Source organism: Triturus cristatus, chromosome 4_2, assembly GCF_964204655.1.
Source record: "Triturus cristatus chromosome 4_2, aTriCri1.1, whole genome shotgun sequence".
NCBI lineage: Eukaryota > Metazoa > Chordata > Amphibia > Caudata > Salamandridae > Triturus > Triturus cristatus.
In genome coordinates, this window is record NC_140586.1 from 380,752,558 (window position 1) to 380,769,414 (window position 16,857).

Below are 16,857 nucleotides of genomic sequence, written 5' to 3' on the forward strand. Positions count from 1 at the left end.
CTTTCTTTCATTCCTTCTTTCTTTCCATCTTGCCTTCCGTCTTTCTTGGCCTCTTTCTTTCCTTCTTTCTTGCCTTCCTTCGCTTTGCTTCCTTTTTGTCTTTCTTTCCTGTTTTCGTTTTTGCTTTTTTCTCTGCTTTCTCAAAGGCAAGAGTCTGGCAGTCAGTGGCACAATGATTGCCTTTTTTATGTCTGTGGCCTTTTTACGATGTCAGTTGGACCACCACCGACAGGTCGTCGGTGGCAGTCCGACCGACAGCCCTTTGGTCCGACCTCCAGATTGCAATCCAGGCGGTTAGACCCTAAACGGTCGGCTGGAAGACCACCGCCTCCGACAGTATCAATGATCCCGTGAGGGGGGGGTGGTCTGAATCGCAATCCCGATTATGTCGGAAATACTCCCATGAAAAGGCTGTTGGAAATTTATTTTGGGTGCTACAAATGGGGCTCTCGTCCATTGTGGCCCACTGTAAAGTGGCCCAGGGGGCACATGTAGTTGCACACCACGCACCTCAATGCAAAGTATGCCATGCACCACGTGGTGCATCGAGGTGCCCCTTTACATTGTGGCTTGTGCTGTGGCCGCAGCACAAACCGCAATAAAAAGGAGCACTTTGCGACTGCCAGCCCAGCGGTCGCATCGTACTACGGCGGTCGGACAGTTGACTGCTTGTCAGGTAGTCTCCAGACCGCCGCGATAGCGGGCAGCGGTCCGCCTACCAGACATCGTAATAAGGCAGTGTTAGCCAGGACCTTTTGATTTTACAAAATTATGTGTATGATATAATTACTTATAGGGGTTTTTATCCACACTTTATCCATGTGTTTTTTATTGTGTCATTCATAATATTTTCACACCGAGTCGAGCATGAATCAAGGGGTAATGCTTCCTCCCACTTCAGTTATTGGCTGACTACACTATGGATTGAGGAATGCTTCCCTTACACAAAGTAGTTCTCTTCAGTATCAGGGAATACTATGGTAAAGTGTACTTTTTGAGACCAAAAACATGTTTGGCTTAAGTCCGTGTTTTTCTTTAGAAATAAATGCTTCTCAAACAAGAAAGTTTTGAAAAAGTCATGACAAAACAAGAATTGCCGAAAGGCTAGAGGATTTCTTTAAAACCGTTTTTTTTCTGCGTGCACGCTGGTCCTAGTTTTTTCCCTTATTGATAGTTACGTGATGCAAGCCGGGCCTCGTGTGGCACCAAAACAGAAGAAATAAACACTTAATGTTTACTAATATTATTTTAGATGTAGCTGGGCTTGAGATTTTCAACACTGCTTTGGGCTACCAGCACACTACATGATTATTCGAAACTTCTCCTTTAGTATCGTCCCGATTTCTGCAATCGCGACACATGCTTTAATTAATTCTTAAAATAATTCACAATTTTAAACTCTTTGGTGTCACTTTTAATTTGCTTGCATTTTTTTCCTCTGTAAATTTTTTTTTTTACTGCAGTTGTCACTATTATGTGAAGTTAAATATGAGCATTGTGCACAGCAACATTAACTATGACAATTTATTGACTAGAGTGATATTAACGTTGTGAAATACGATGGCACTTATGTTTTTTTTTTCCATTGGTACTTGTTTATAACCAGAAAAAAGAAGCTGCCATATTGATACAAGGAGCTTACAGAGGCTATCGAGAGCGATGTAAATTTCTCCGACTAAAAGCTGCTGCACTCACCTTACAAAGCTACCTGCGAGCTGTTCAAGATGGACGACGTGACAGACTTAAGTACATTAAAACTCGAAATGCAGTCATCCAGCTTCAAGCTCTGACACGCGGCTGGTTGGTTAGAAGAATGGTATGTATGCAAAACGTTATGCTTTGTATGGGTGAGGCAAATGGATGTTGTGGGGCATTGCCGGTGAATTATGAAACCGATTATTGTGATAACCGTAATCTTCATTTCATTGAAGCTGATTTTTTTGTCCACGGTGGGTGAAGTGGGTTCTTAATCGCTTAATTCCACCTAGACTTTTATTTTTATTTTTGAATTGCCTGATTTTTTTAAATCTCTGCAATGGGTGAGACGCCAACATGGATTCTCACCTACTGTCATCTTCTAGCAAAATGATTTTAAGCTGTCATGACCAGAGTCTGCCTTTTTATATAAATCCGCTGCTAGGGTAAGAGGCTCTATGCTGGTTGCACCAGAGCATGTGCGAGGAAGACTATTGTCTGTGTGCACTCGGGTAGCCTGTGACAGATAGGATCCTGAATAAAGTGGGCGTGACCTGTGAAGGACTTCTAATTTAATTAGGTTTCCGAAAGAAAACCCTCATTTATTTTGACTAAAGTCTGTCTTGTTTCACTGTATTTACACTAGTGCAACATAGAAAAGGGAGTACGCAACTTTTCCTATGTTTGGAGTCCTGAGTACACATAAAATATATGTGGTCCTGTTTGCCGTGTTTTTAAAAAAAAATCAGTACTTCCTTTAGTCAGTTGTAATGAGATTGATCAGCCAAAGATAAGTTTATTTAGTCCGATTATGTCCTAGTTTATACATATATATTTTTAAGATGTATTGCTTCATCTAAGAAATTCGTTAGTCACTGAATGAATAGTTGCTTTTAACACATTTAGTAGAATACAATATCCCTCAATTAATTTCACACTAGATCTTAATTCTGTTATAGATAATGAGTAGCAAACTGTATTGAATCTTTACCCGTCTGATCGAAGTTGGACATCACAGAGTATTTCTAAACATGGAAATGCTTTCTCATTTCCAAAGAAGGCCTACATTAGAGCAATTGATGACTTTTTAGACCAGTAATCTACATCCATTTTTATAGACCCATTGAACTAACTGATTCAAAATGGGTTTAAATAGAAAGAGTTCCCAGGAACTTATCTCATCCCACAATTCATGCTCTCTAATTATCTGTATATGATCAAGCCTTCCTAATGAAATTCACGGTTTCCGCAGCCCTGCTGGATCACGTTAACTCTCTGGCTAGTTGGCAGCTCAAAAGACTCTCCTGTACAATGGCCTACTTGATAGTATTGACATTCTACTGATCGAGAAACTGTATGGGATTAAATCTGCATAGGGTGATTATGTGACATTCTGACAAGAATAGACATGCCTATCTCAGAGACTAATGGGGAACAGACAAAATCCACATCTCTGGTTCCCTTTGAAGTCTCTGGAGAACGTTTTGCAGTCTCAGTTAGGAGTGGAGCTTAGCTATAGAGGGAGCTCTTGCAGATTTCAACCTAATTCTGCCATCTTGAAAGTACCCAAGATGCTATGCAGGAGGTAAGCCATCTTGTTGGCTGCTCCCAGGAAATTTCAGTGGGAGATGGAGGTGTGATGTCGCTTCTGTGTATTTGGCCAAGAGACAACGAGTTGAGGAACTTTGAAACTACGCTTCTAAGCCCCTACACGGGACAGAGACTTTAAGAGAAAAGTGAATTATAGAGGAGGAAAGGCAGCAAACCCATTTGTGGCTGTACTTGGTTCCCAGTTTAGGGTTGTGAGAAGTTTGCCTGATATATGCTGTCCACTAGTTATAGTGGACACCTTGTATCAGTCCAAACAACCCCTTATGGTGATAGGTAAAAGACAACCTTTATTGAAAGCTATCCTAGAGGTAGCTATAGAGAGCTGCCTTCAGGCTAAGTCTTGAAGGAATGTAAAGCAGTTTGTTTTACCAGTCTATAATCTCTTGAATGATCAAATGAAAAGACAACCACACCAGGTATATATTTAAAATATATGTATTTAAGATAAAACACACCCCCTCTAGTCTCTTTATGAGGCTGGAGTACGAAGTACTTAATTTACAAATCAGTATTCAACAGTATCAGCACAAATACACGTTTGGGCCATAGGGGCGTACGAAACTATATACCAATAAAGTGGTATAAGAACCACGACTGAACTAGACACAAGGCCTAGAGCCTGTAGAAGTGCTTAGACCACAAGGAACCACCCAAGGTAGTGACACAGGGGACCCACAGGGGATGCGTGTAGTGTGAGAACACATCCGCGAATCGCCGTTCACTTCTATGGAGAAAGTCACGGTTGGAAATTTAGAGTTTAAGGACACTTGGAGGATGACTACGAGTGAACTCTTTTGGACTTAGAGGTGTCTAGGGCCAACACCCACGGGAGCACCGGAGTACTCTAGTTACCTCACCCAGGGAAGCTGGGTGCATAGGTGTCAAATGGTGTCTCGTCGCGTCGCTGTTTTCAATGGAAGCTGCTCAGGAAGTGCTGCTGCCGTGAACAAGAAAAGTGTCCGAAGCGATCCACGGCCGGATCGCGGATGGAAGGAACCTGAAAGCAGAGGGGACAGTCTGGCTCACTTACCAGTGACCAGGGGCACGATAGTCCAATGCCCACAGATGTCAGGTGCTTCAGGTGAGTTGACGGGTGTCTTGATTCTTCAGCCATGAGGTCCAGGAGACGTCGACGACGACCAGGAGCTGGATTTGAGCTGTCCCACGAAGTCTGTCGAGTGCTGCGGTGTCGGCAACCAGATTGGTCCCAACAAGCCTTGGCAACGGCAAGTCACTTGGAAATAGAAAAAGGACGTCGGTGCAGACCAGCAAGGTCTGGGGGACTCACCCAGCGAGAGTAAGTTGGGGCACGTCTGGAGCAACCAGGAAAGCCCAATCAGAAGAGGAGTTGCCTTCGTGGGGACCTACTAGCCAACGGGCTAGCGATCACGAAGGAGCCTCGAGGGGTCGCACTTGAAACTGGCCCACGGGTAAATCGTGGAGTGGAGGCCAGAAATCTTCGGTGCAGGAGGTGCTCAAGGCTGGGGCTACTCGGAGCCCAAAGCACAACTTCGAGGAAGACCAGGATGCTGATGGATCAGCAAAAGATCAGTGTCCAGGGGTCACGGTTCCATGTCATCCACAATAGCCATGGGCCTCCGCTTTGCTGTGGACTCAGGGTAGCCTCGGGGAAGTCTGGAAATTCACCTCTGGGGATGCAGAGACTTTGGCGTCCGGCGGGAGCTTCAGAATTGCAGAACGGACAGTTGCTTCTTTGGTGCCTGCCACGCAGGGGAGTCACTCCTTGACCCCAAGGGAGATTTCTTCAGTCTTCTAGTTAAAGTAGAATGTGGAAGGTCCAGGATATATGTTGCAGAGTTTCGTCCAGGGTATTCCAAAGCGTTTGACACCAAACACAACATGTTTCCGTGCAGCCAGTCCAAAGTTAGCATTTACCTCGAGGGCTGCTTACCCAGGGTGCAGTAGCAGACCTGTGGTGTCATTTTGGAGTGCTTCCCAGGGGTGACATAATACATGCTTCAGCCCCTGGTAGGCCTCTGAGGTACCAATGCCCTAGGTACATAGTATACCATATACTAGGGGCTTATAAGGCACTCCAGAATCCAATTTGAAATGCACCTAATGTACATGGAAACCATTTTAGAGAGGAAGCAGCTAGGCTGGGGTCCTGATTAGCAGGTCCACAGCCAGACTAAGGTCGAAAAACAGTGAAACACCAGCAAAAAGTGGTGAAGCAGATCCTACTCTGCTACAAGGGTCCACATTAGTTGGGCCTCAGGACAAGAGTCGTAAAAGATCCCAGTTGATACAATTGGACCCCAGCACCTTCCACCCTCAGACTTTGATTTCGAACACACAGCATACTAGACCTAACCGTTTTAATTTTGTTATCCTAACATTTGTTGTCTCCTTTAGATTTACATACATTTGCTCACCATCTGAATCTTAGCTTCAATAATGCAAGCGCCTTGGTGGCAAGAATTCCTAGTTTCCAAGGCCACGTCAGCATGAAAAAGTAAATTATTGAAATAAATGTGTTTCTTCCAGATGATGGATGTCTGCTCACAAGCCTCATGTTCTTATATCTATGAAATGAAAACACGTTTGTGTTGCAAAAGGTGGACTGACTTTCACGGAAACCTACTTGGTGGCAGGAAGTACCTGAGGCTGGTTAGTGTTTAAAGACACTTTGCCAGGTACAAGGTCACCAATGGAGTAGCGACAAGTGATAGTTCTAACAAATGTGCAAAAGAGCACCAAGTGCGTGCGCTGTTTCTGTCCATGATCCCACTTTTCCATTTGAGTGTTTGTTTTTCCAGTTGGTCACTTTCTGATGGATACTTATAACTGCGTTTCCCTCCTCTTTAGAAAATCTCAAAGCGCCAGACTGGATCTGGTAGTTTTTTTTCTTTATTTGTTTTTTTAACAGCACTACTCCTGTGTACCCCACTTAACTTTGCGTTGGCTTTGTCCTGCCCCAGAAGAGATGAGAAACAGTCGCATAAAACCACCACCCTTGCGTGCAAGCACCAGTCCCTTTCTTTCTGTGCCTTCAAACCCAGATCTGTAACTCCACTCCCTTGTTTGTCTGCTTTTGCCCACCTTCCAAATCCATATGAGAACTCACGCAATTATTGGTACCTGTGGTATTAGATAAATGCACAACCACTGAAATCGGCACGGTAAGGGTAAAATAAATCTGCATACAAACAGAAGTCTAAAGTACAAAATGTTTTTAGATAAGGTGCTACAAACCGTGTCCTCACATTCTGGTACCAGTAAGGTGTGTGTTATAATTGATTGTAAACTACAGACAAGCACATAGAAACTCTAACACTAGAGCACACCAAATTCTATTCACTTGTAATATTTTTTCAAAAAGTCTAGTTCATGTGTTTTTTTCTTTTCTCTTTGTGTTACGGATATTCTTGATTGGCATGTACATGTGTCCAAAAGACATCTAGCAGCGGACACATGTTTTTTCTATACAGAGACTTTTTTGAGGCTCAAAATGTTCCTGTAGCTTATGTACACCAAAGAAGGGGGCACGAAAACTGGTTTTCGGCCTTCCTATTGTCTCTTACTTATATAAAAATGGAGTGACTCCCTGCGAGCGAGTACATGTAGCTGTTCTGTCTTAGTAGTAAACCTAGTATAGAAGGATGACAAATTTGGCTAAAGTCTAAGTCAAACCACGATAAGCTTGTGAAAGTAAGCCAGTAGGAAAGTAGCTGGGCGTCCACATTAAGACACTAGGAAGGACAAAACCAGTACTCGTGCCCTCATTTTTGGGCAAAAAACACGTTGACTGCCACATGTCTTTTGAACACATGTACTTGCCAATCACACTTCTCTGCTACACTTAAAGTGGTGAAAACAAAGGAAAAAGGAAAAAGAAAAAAGACCTAGGCTGAGCGGTTTCAAAAAATATTTCAAAGGATCAGGATTTGGTGTCCTCCAGTGTCCTAGAGTTTCTACCTTCCAAATTCAAACCCAGTGTGCAATGAAACGATGTTCCCACCTAAAGTTACTGGGTTGAAACCATGCAGTGACTTTAGGAAGCAAATGACAGTGACATATCCGCACAATTTGTGCTTTTTGTGTGCCAACAAAACAGTAACTCTGACACCAGCCTTTATTCCAGAAGCCCAACCTCTGCATGCTGTACCTCCACAATGAAGGGTTAGTCCTGAGATATGTTTGCTACAGTTCCCTCTTGGCAGCAAGGGAAGATCCAGCTAGGCATCAGAACTGTGAATCTGGTGGTATCAAATGAGAAACGTTTTTCGTCATCCGAGGTCAGGGTTTAATAGAGGTCACTTGAGTTATCTCAGAGTTAAATTGAGTCCTCACCCAATTCTTACGAAGAATACAGTAGTGTCATTTTTATGTCGAGCCTAACACATCGCACAAGCGCTGCTTAGGAGATGACCTCTTGGAATCACTCAGGACTTTTTCGGAAACTCGTGCATGTACTGCACTGTTTCCAATGAGCACTCGTGCATGTACGGCGTTTACCTTGCGGGAGCGAGCAGCGGCGCCATCTGTTTCCAATTGTCGCTCGTGCTGGTCTAATTAGCTTTCACTGTCGTGCTTACTGGAGCAGCGGCGCGCGCAGGGGCCATCTGTTTTAGAAATATCTTTTACTGTCATGCTTTTTGGAGCAGCGGCACGTGCAGGGTCCATCTGTTTTTTTTCTTTTCTAAATAGCCTTTACTGTCGTGCTTTTTGGAGCAGCGGCACGCAGGTGCCATCTGTGAGTGGAGAACATGCATAAAACGCCTACGACAAAACCGACAGCCTCTTGTGACCGTGCTGCGTGTTGTCTGTCTGTGCTTGTTCATTTTGCACCTGTGTTTGTCGCTTGTTGGTGCGTATCTCTGAATGCTCATGTATGAAAGGTATCATCCAGCAGCGGCGAGCTTGGGCCATCTGTTTCAAATTAGCGCGGCCGTGCTTGTTCTTTTTTAAGTCTCCCCGCTCCAAAGGTGAGTGTTTCAGCCTGTGTGCGCTTGTTCTCGTGAACATGTGAGTGGAGTACATTAATAAAACACCTACGACGAAACTGACATCGTCTTGTGACCGTGCTGCGTGTTGTCTGTCTGTGCTTGTTCATTTTGCACCTGTTTTTTTATGTTGCTTGTTGGTGCGTGTCTCTGAATGCTTATGTATGAAAGGTGTCATCCCTCTTTCCACTTGTCATTTGTGAGTGCGCTGCCCGTGCTCTGGCCGCATGTTTTGTTTTTAATTAATGGTGTGTTTATCTTCATCTGGGCTCGCAGTGTTGTGTGTGTCTGGTTGTCGTGGTGTATGTGCTCTTCCCTGTATGCATGTTGGTTGTGGGTGCCTGCATGTATGATCTGTTTTGATGTGCCTGTAGAGTCTCCACCCTGCACATGTGCCTATCAGTCAGTATATGTCAGCTAGGCCCCTTGCATCTGATAGACATCTAGCCGCAGATTCCTTAACTTAGAATATCCCCAGGCGTCAGACTGGATCCGGAAAACTTTTTTGCAGAAGCACCTCTGCACGCCGGGGGACGGCGCCACACGACCCTGCCCTGACGTTGTCTACGTACGTGGCGTCAGCGAGGTAATATAAGTCCCTCCCGGCGCACTGACGTCTGTTTCCTTCTTTTCCGCGTGCAAAGCGGATCCGGAGTGAGCGGTTCCTCTGGCCTGCTTCCAGCCCTTTTTCGACGATACGCGTCTGGAACAGTGTGCGATGCCCTCAGGCTTTAAATCCTGTACTTCCTGTTCGCGGCATTTCTCCGCGACAGACCTGCATCGTATTTGTATATGGTGTCTGGGCGTGCACCATGACTCCACGGACTACGAAGCCTGCCTACACCTTAAGGTGAAGTCTCGGCAGGAGCGCCGGATGAAGCTTCTTTCGGCACGACTGTCCCAGTCGGAGTCGTCTGATCCCACGGCCTCTTCCACGCAGTTTCGCAGTCGATAGCCCTCTGGGGCCCGAGGCCGTCGTTCACCACTTCTTTATAAGTTGCGGCGCAGGTCGCCGAGGTCCTCGACCTCCCTTACATCTGTGGTCAGGGGCACTGGTTCCCGGAATATTCCAGATTTGCGCCCCCGCCAGTCGTCCCCCCTTCTATCCACCCTATCTGGGTGCGGGGGCGACTCAGGCCCAAATGGAGGCTTATGTCATGGCCTTGCAGGCCTCCCTTGGGTCCTCTCCCGTCCCTGGGGCGTCCTCTGGGCCTCCCCTATCTGTGGGGTCCCCGACTGACTTGCCGGTGGGTTTGCCCCCGGTGTCAAATGAGCCCTTGCCCTCCAGGGATGTCGGAGATGTGGTATAGTCTGGGTGCGGCCCCCCTCTACGACCCATTGCACCCCTGCCGCACTGCATAGTCCTGTTGGGGCTCCCTCTGGAGTCACAGGTGGTTGCTGGTGCTCAAAGCCTCGCTTTGTGCACGCCTCGGCCTTCTGGGCAGCCAGCCGCCTGTCCGGAGCCCGGGACGGCGCCGTTCCTGTGCTGTAGCCTCACCTCCCCGGCTCTGCCTCGGCTTCTTTCTCCCGAGTCGGAGCCTGTTGTGGTTGAGGCTGAGGCGGCGTCAGTGTGGTGCCGGAGGTTTGCCTCCCCGGCTCCGGCGCCTTCTCCTTCTTCGGAAGGTGAACATATCATGCATTTGTCGCCGGAAGGAGCCGACTCGACGCCGAATGGAGTCGGCGCCGGAAAAAGCTTGGTTGGCGCCTACTAAAGTGGGTTTGGTGCTGCATTGACGCGGGGTTGTTGACTCTTCTCCGGAGGCGTCAGGGCGAGAGTTTGGCGTCGCCCTCACGCCCAGCGTCGTCGGATGTATTTTTGCCTGTGCCTCCCTTAGAGTATGTGGATCTGGTAGGATCCCCACCTCCTCAAGAGCGCCCGCACCAGGCAGGCTCCTCACCTCCTCAACAGCCTCCTTTCAGTTGGGCATTGGTCGCACCCTCAATGTCTTGGGAGGGTTAGCTTACAGCCCTCACCTACTGATGAGCTACTATCCCCTCCTCAGAGGGCTGCCGAGGCTGGTGCAGCCTTTCTCAGAGTGGTCTCTTTGGCCACTCGGATTTTGAACATGCAACCCCCTTCGGTGCCCTGGTCTGTGGACCCTTTACTTGATGTCCTTCACTGTGGGGCAGGGAATGTGGAGCCGCTTCTGCCCTTTTGAAGCTTCTCGTTATGATGCCCTTTTGGGTACCTGGGTTTGAGCTTCCGGTGACCCAGTCGCTCGTTCGGTCTTGCACCACCACCTGCCTGCTCCACATGATCCGGGCTGCTTATTTGTGCATCCTGACGTGCAAGGGTTTGTTTTGCAAACTTCCTTCCCTTCCTTGCCCCGGCTATTGCTTCCTCCATCCCGGGAGTCCAGATGGCTTGAGTCATGGGGTCGGAACATCTTTGCCTCCACTAGTGCTGCACTACGGTCACTAAATGCAGTATGTGTCCTGGCTCGGGCTACCTCTGCCCTGTGTGACTCTGCAGAGTCTTTGTTCTCCACCAGCGCTGAAGGTGCTCGTGTTGACCTACTTCATCTTCTCTGGGATGCCCGTGACCTTGCTGAGTTTACGATCCGCTCTGCCTTGGAAACTGCTGATTCCTTCGGCCGGGCTATGGCTGGTTCAGTCGCCCTGCGGCGTCATGCTTGGTTACGGGATAGCATCTTCTTGGAAAATATACGGGAGATTCTTGTTGATTTACCCTTGATGAGGTTTTATTGTTTGATGCACACGCCGACTCGGCTGTTCAGCGCCTCCTTGCGAGCTTTCGCCCCTCCTTTAGGCCTGTGTTCCTCAGGTGTTTGTTCTGGAGTGGTACCTTTTCATTTAGCATCCTTTTGATGCGTTATGTGTTTTAGGCTGATAGTAAACCTCAGGTCTTCCTTTTGCATGGTCGGAGGTGATTACCCTTTCATTTCTCATCCCTTGGATGTATTATGCGTTTTAAACTGGCGGTTAACCTACTGTGGCAGTGTTCCACAGATTTTTCCTCTGACTGTGGCTTGCCCTAATAAACGTGTTCCCCGTTGTTGGGGTGTACATACTCCGTGTGGGGTACTTGTTTGCTATAGCTCTGTTATGTCAACTGGGCCTACGAGTTCCTTTGATCTCTAGGCGTCCTCTGGTGCTCTTATCTGCCGTTGTACAGTGCTCACTGTTGTGCCTTGGCGCCATCTTCGATACGTTATTGGTCATCTTGCTTATTTGCTTCATTCTCCTCCTTCTGAAGTTTTCGGGGTGTTCGTCACGCTTTAAAGGCAGCTTCCGTCTGCCATTAGGGCACCAGGTGTGTTCCTCTACAACCAGGTTGCATAGTCGTGGCTAGTTTACCCGTTTCTGCTATATATATATCTGTAATTAGGTATATATACGAGTTCCATGGGTACTCTTCTTCCTAACTCTTCACCTCTCTTCGAGGCTGCAAGGTCTGGTCCGAAGTCTCCATGTTTCAGGGACATTTCCAGTGATGCATGCGGCATTACTAATAAGGCCCTTTTTGCGTTCTGCTTACTGAGGTGGTTCTCCGGTTTAACACTGCTCCCTTGTTTGTGTCCATTTACTGAACGCTTCTCTCTTCTGGACAAGTGTTACTTTCCTTCCAGTCGGAGGGTGTGCTCTAAAATTCTACGATTATTCCTCTGTTTCTACGCCTTAGTACTTTGGTGCCTCTGCTGCACCTTCCTTCGGCTGTGGTATATTGTATCAGCTGAGCATGCGGGACGGCTCTTCTAATGTCAGTCGTCCTAGATCTCCACCCTGCATATCTGTATTTCGGGTGTTGGTTCTCACCCTGGTCTTACCACTGCCTGGTCGAGCAGCCTTGCGCATATTTTAGCTACGCCACCTTATGGTCCCTGTAGCTGTTTGCTCTGTGCATATTTCTGTGTTGGCCTGCATTAGCGTGCTTAAGATTGTTACTGTTCACCCCTGGTCCCCCCTTTGGGACTGGGTGTGCACTTGGCGTGCTGATTTCTAGTCTCCACCTTTGGTTCTTGACTGTAGCCTCTCCGGCCTTCCTTCCTTGGGCTAGCCTGTGGTTGCATCTCTTTCAGTGGAGAGGTGTGGCTAGTGGAGAGGTGTGGCTCACTGGTTAGAGGCGGCAGACCCGTAAGCAGAGAATCAACCAGGGTTCAATTCCCGACGCGGCAGGGTCGTGGACCAAGGTCAAAACGGACTTGATAATTCTCACCTCTGTACCTACTCTAACCAGGAACACACTAGGCAACTCTGGGCATTAAGCTTGCCTCATCTCTACAACGGCCCCCCACAGACGCCGGGGACGCCTGGTTTCACCTTGGAGATACCCAGAAAGGGACCATCTCACAGGGATAGCCAGGACGGGTTCCCCAGCGGTCTACAGCGCCGGGACGCCCCGTTGCTGGGGCAGCTGTGCGCTTTACAAGTTTACAACATTTACATTTACATTGGTGTTCACATAGTACGCCATTACACTAAGAGTGGTCCTTCTTCCTCTCTCTTTCTTTAGTTCTGGTGTATGGCTGGTGCCTTTTCTGCTTCTCATGCTTATGCAGGTATGGTGTAGCACCATTGTGGCATTTTTGGGTTGTTTTGCATCTCTTTTGCTCTTCCGAGCTATTTTGGTTGCTGTCTGGCTGTTCCGCCACAGTCTTCCCCATTGTCCGTCACTGTTGCCGGCTCAAATGCTTGGCGGTTTCTGTTGTTCTGTCACAGACCCACCTCCCCTTTGGGGTATGGCTGTGGTATCTATTCTAAGTTAAGGAATATGCGGCTAGATGTCTCTATCAGATGTACGAGTTACTTACCTTCGGTAATGATGTATCTGGTAGAGACATTGTCTAGCCGCAGATTTCTTAATGCCCACCCAGCCTCCACGTTCTGCGAGGTCCTTGCCAAGTGGGGTTCTCCGCTGGCACCCTTTTACAGTTGACATTGGTTCTTTGTCTCATGGGTGCTCACATTGTTGCGTCCCTTTGAGATTTGCCATAATACAGCTGACTCCCTCTCAGGGGTTTCTGTTACCATAATACAGTAGCCGCCCTCTCAAGGGTTTTCTTATCTGTAAAATTATGTCTTTTTGATTGACTTTCACCAGGAGATTCCTCTTCATTTTCTTATCTTCTCCTGCTGCCTTCCCGCCATCTCTATTGGCTCAGGGTTCTGGTCTCCTCTACGGTAGTCTTCTTTGGGGATCTGTTCACCTCTGTTTCAGACCTGCATTGCTGTAGGGGCAGTGCCAGACTTTTCATACCTTCCTGCGGTGGACTGTTCTCTCTGTGCTCCGTTCTTGCTTGGTGAAACAGGGTGCTTCCATACAACGAAGGACGGAGACGAAGAAAACGCCATAGAAGAGAAGAAGCAGTTCCGACCTCCGACGAATCCAAAAGATTCTTTCAACCGTTAATTATGTGAAAGACCCACATGTCAGCCTACCGTTTCATGGGCCAACGAGAAAGGTGAAAGAAGACGCCAGCATCCCTTACCCAACAGTATGAAAAAGATGTCCCTTTGGAACTATAATTGAGCCCTGATGAAGACCTTAGGAAGTCAATAAAGGTCCACTACACGAAAGGTCGAAACGCGTCGGCTAATAGAGAACGAGAATTCACTTGGGATATAAATCATACAATAACGCCCCCAGAAGAGCAGAAACAATACATCTAGTCAACGCTCTCCACGACAACTCTGGAAAATATATTTTTTCTCTAATCCTGTCTAGGACCACAACAATCATTCAATGTGGAGGCAATAATGAGTTAGAATGTCCCTATGTTTTGAAATAGGATATCTGAGTACTGGTTCGATATATTATCTATTTGCTGAATTTATTTTATGTTAGTTGTCACTATGTTATTTTGAAAATAGTAAAGTTTTGCTTAATGTTAAATGTTTAGGACATGTGTTTGTCACACTGAGGAAGTGTTCTTTCTGTTTCAAAGTAATTCAAATCTATGTAAATCAAATACAACTCGCAGTCAATAAAAAGGCTTGCAGAGAAAAGGTGAAATTGCAATTTATGGTGTCAGAGGTACTTGCTGTTTCAAAAAGTACCGTTCTTGCTGGACGGCACAGTTCTACATGGTACTGACAGTCAATTTTTGTCTGTTGTTCTGCACGGTATTAACAGTCTATTTCTGTCTGTCGGGATATTCTTCCCTTGTTGCACTTGGGAAGGGTCTTCGCTTAGCTTGCGAGGTTCTTTCTCATAGCTTTTTCACTTATATGTAGGCAGTGTCTAATTCTGTCTTTTACGATGGTGTCTTGCACCATCCTCCTTAATTATTCACGGATTTTCATCCATCGCACACTGTTCCCATACGTTCACTGTTTTTTTTATTGGTGGCTCAGCGTTGTATCGCGGAAAAGCTTCTCCGAAGAAAAGTGACGGCAGCGCGCCGGAGGGACTTACATGACCTCGCTGACGTCACGTACGTGGACGTTGCGCCGTCCCCTGGCGCGCAGAGGTGCTGCTGCAAAAAAAGTCTGACGCCTGGGGATATTCTAAGATAAGGAATCTGCGGCTAGACAACGTCTCTACCAGATACGTCGTTACTGAAGGTAAGTAACTCGTACATATGCCAGTGCTCATTCATCATCTCATCCATTCCCAGCCCCGCAAGCCTCACCGTCGCTGGGCATGGCACTGAGCCACGGGGACACACAGTGCACGTGATCCTGAACGCATCCCTTGCCTCAAACCCCAGCGGAGCCAGGCAGCGCGCGCCCTCCTCTGTGTCTGTGGTCCCGCGCGTAAAGGAGGGGTCCGTGATGCTGACGAGGGCTCGCGCTTTACATCCCTAAGCAGCTGAAGCCGCGAGCTGCAGCAAGGGTGGCTGCTACTCATTCGCGCCGAGAAATGGAATTAACCCTTCAGATGTCTACGATCAGCCGAAGCACTGGTTTTGGATGTCAGCGGGTATCATTTGTACAGCCTCTGTGTGCAGCATAGAGACTCCTACAGAAGGAACACACGAGGAGGGGCTATCTTCGCATTGCTGACGCTGGCCGCGTGCTCTCAGTGGGGCAGAACTGCTCCAATGACGGACCCCATAAACTTCTGTATCCCATCTTGTGCTACACGTAGTAAAACCTGTAAATGTTAAGCACCCAGAATAATGTGCTGCATGGCTAAAAACTATAAGGTCCCAAAGGCGAGACCTATTGGCTACGCCAACACTTGTTATAGAATATTTTGTGATCTGTGGAAGATTAAGTTGTTGATTGAGGGGGGTGAAACCCTACTCAAGCAACTACCACAATCCTGGTCAGCCTGAACCACAAAAAATCACTAAATTGACCTGTGCTTAACCCTCTGGTACCTTGACACAAAATCAGTCAGACTTAACTTTGAGGCAAAGTGTTCTTGTGTATCCGTATCACTGGGCTGGACCAAGGGCTGTTGGAGTGCTCAATTACCTTAGTTCTAACATCTTTGAATACCTCTTCCTTGATGCTGGCCCTCACTTTATCAGATAGCCTGTAGATCTTATTCTTTATAGGCATACTGTCCCCGGTGTTAATGTTGTGGCTACACCAATGGGTGAGCCCAGAGGTAGGTGAATACAGGGAGGAGAGCTGCTCCAACAGCTGGCGGCAGTCTCTCCTGTTGGAGGGGGGGGGGGGGGGGTCGGTAGATAGGATGAGAGGTTCACTCCCTCTCCTGATCCATCTTGGTCTTTTGAGGAGAGGAGATCTGGAAGAGGTTCATTCTCTTCCCCCTCACTTCCATCTGTGATGAAGAGCATAGTTCTCCATGCTCTCTGACCACCGAAATGTAAAGTGTGGCTTGAGGTGGTTAACATACAGGATCCCCTAAGGGGTTCCTTTGGGTCTGAAGGTCCATCTGTTGGATGACCTACCCATTGTGCTTCTTTGCCTGATATGGGAGAGTATGCTGGTCCTGCAAGGCCTGGGGCTCCACTGGCTCCATTTCCTACACTTTCTGACCAGGTTGAAACTTGACCAGAGTAGCCTTTGGAGTTTCATGACTTTCTGGCTGGCGGTTAAGTTCTCAGTGTCTGTCTTCCAGAGGCACTTCATATGACATCTTAGGGCTAACCTGTAGGTGTACATCCTGAGGAGGTTTCTGGGAGCTTGCAACCCCCCCACCCACCTACTTTACAAGGTTGAGAGGCCCTCTGACAGAGTGGCTGTACAGAAGTTTGAAGTGGCTGAACCCGTTCTGAGGCCCCTCCCTGTAAGCAAAAAACAGCATTACAAGAGGAAATCCCTCTTCTGCCTCAAGGGATCTATTCAGCCAATTTTCCTTTCAGGGTCTTGTTGAGCCTCTCAACAAGCCTATTGGTTTGGGGATTTCAGAGTGTGGAGAACTTGTAAGTTACTCTACACTCGTCCCATATTGATTTCATATACGCCAACATCAAGTCGGTGCCTCGTTCAGACACCCCCATCTTTGGGAAATTAACTTGGATAAAGTTGTTGTGTTTGTCTGAAAAGGAGGGGCACATGCGGTTAAGCCAGTAGACTGCTAAAATATGGTATTTTCATAAATGTGTAACTGTGCTTTTGAATTCAGGTTTGTTTCTAAAAAGGTGACACATTTTTAAAAATTTGGTTTGTTTTCTGCATTCGAAGAAATGTGTGAAAACATCTAAAT

General features: G+C 47.2%; 1 protein-coding gene across 2 annotated transcripts in view; it reads left to right on the forward strand.

Moving 5' to 3' along the window:
* Positions 1–16,857, forward strand: part of ASPM (assembly factor for spindle microtubules) — a 393,967-nt gene that overhangs the window by 239,274 nt on the left and 137,836 nt on the right. For both annotated transcript variants that reach the window (XM_085601843.1, XM_085601844.1), the window contains exon 23: positions 1,607–1,816. In XM_085601843.1, the coding sequence (XP_085457969.1) occupies positions 1,607–1,816 (210 nt within the window). The remainder of the gene's footprint in view (positions 1–1,606; positions 1,817–16,857) is intronic.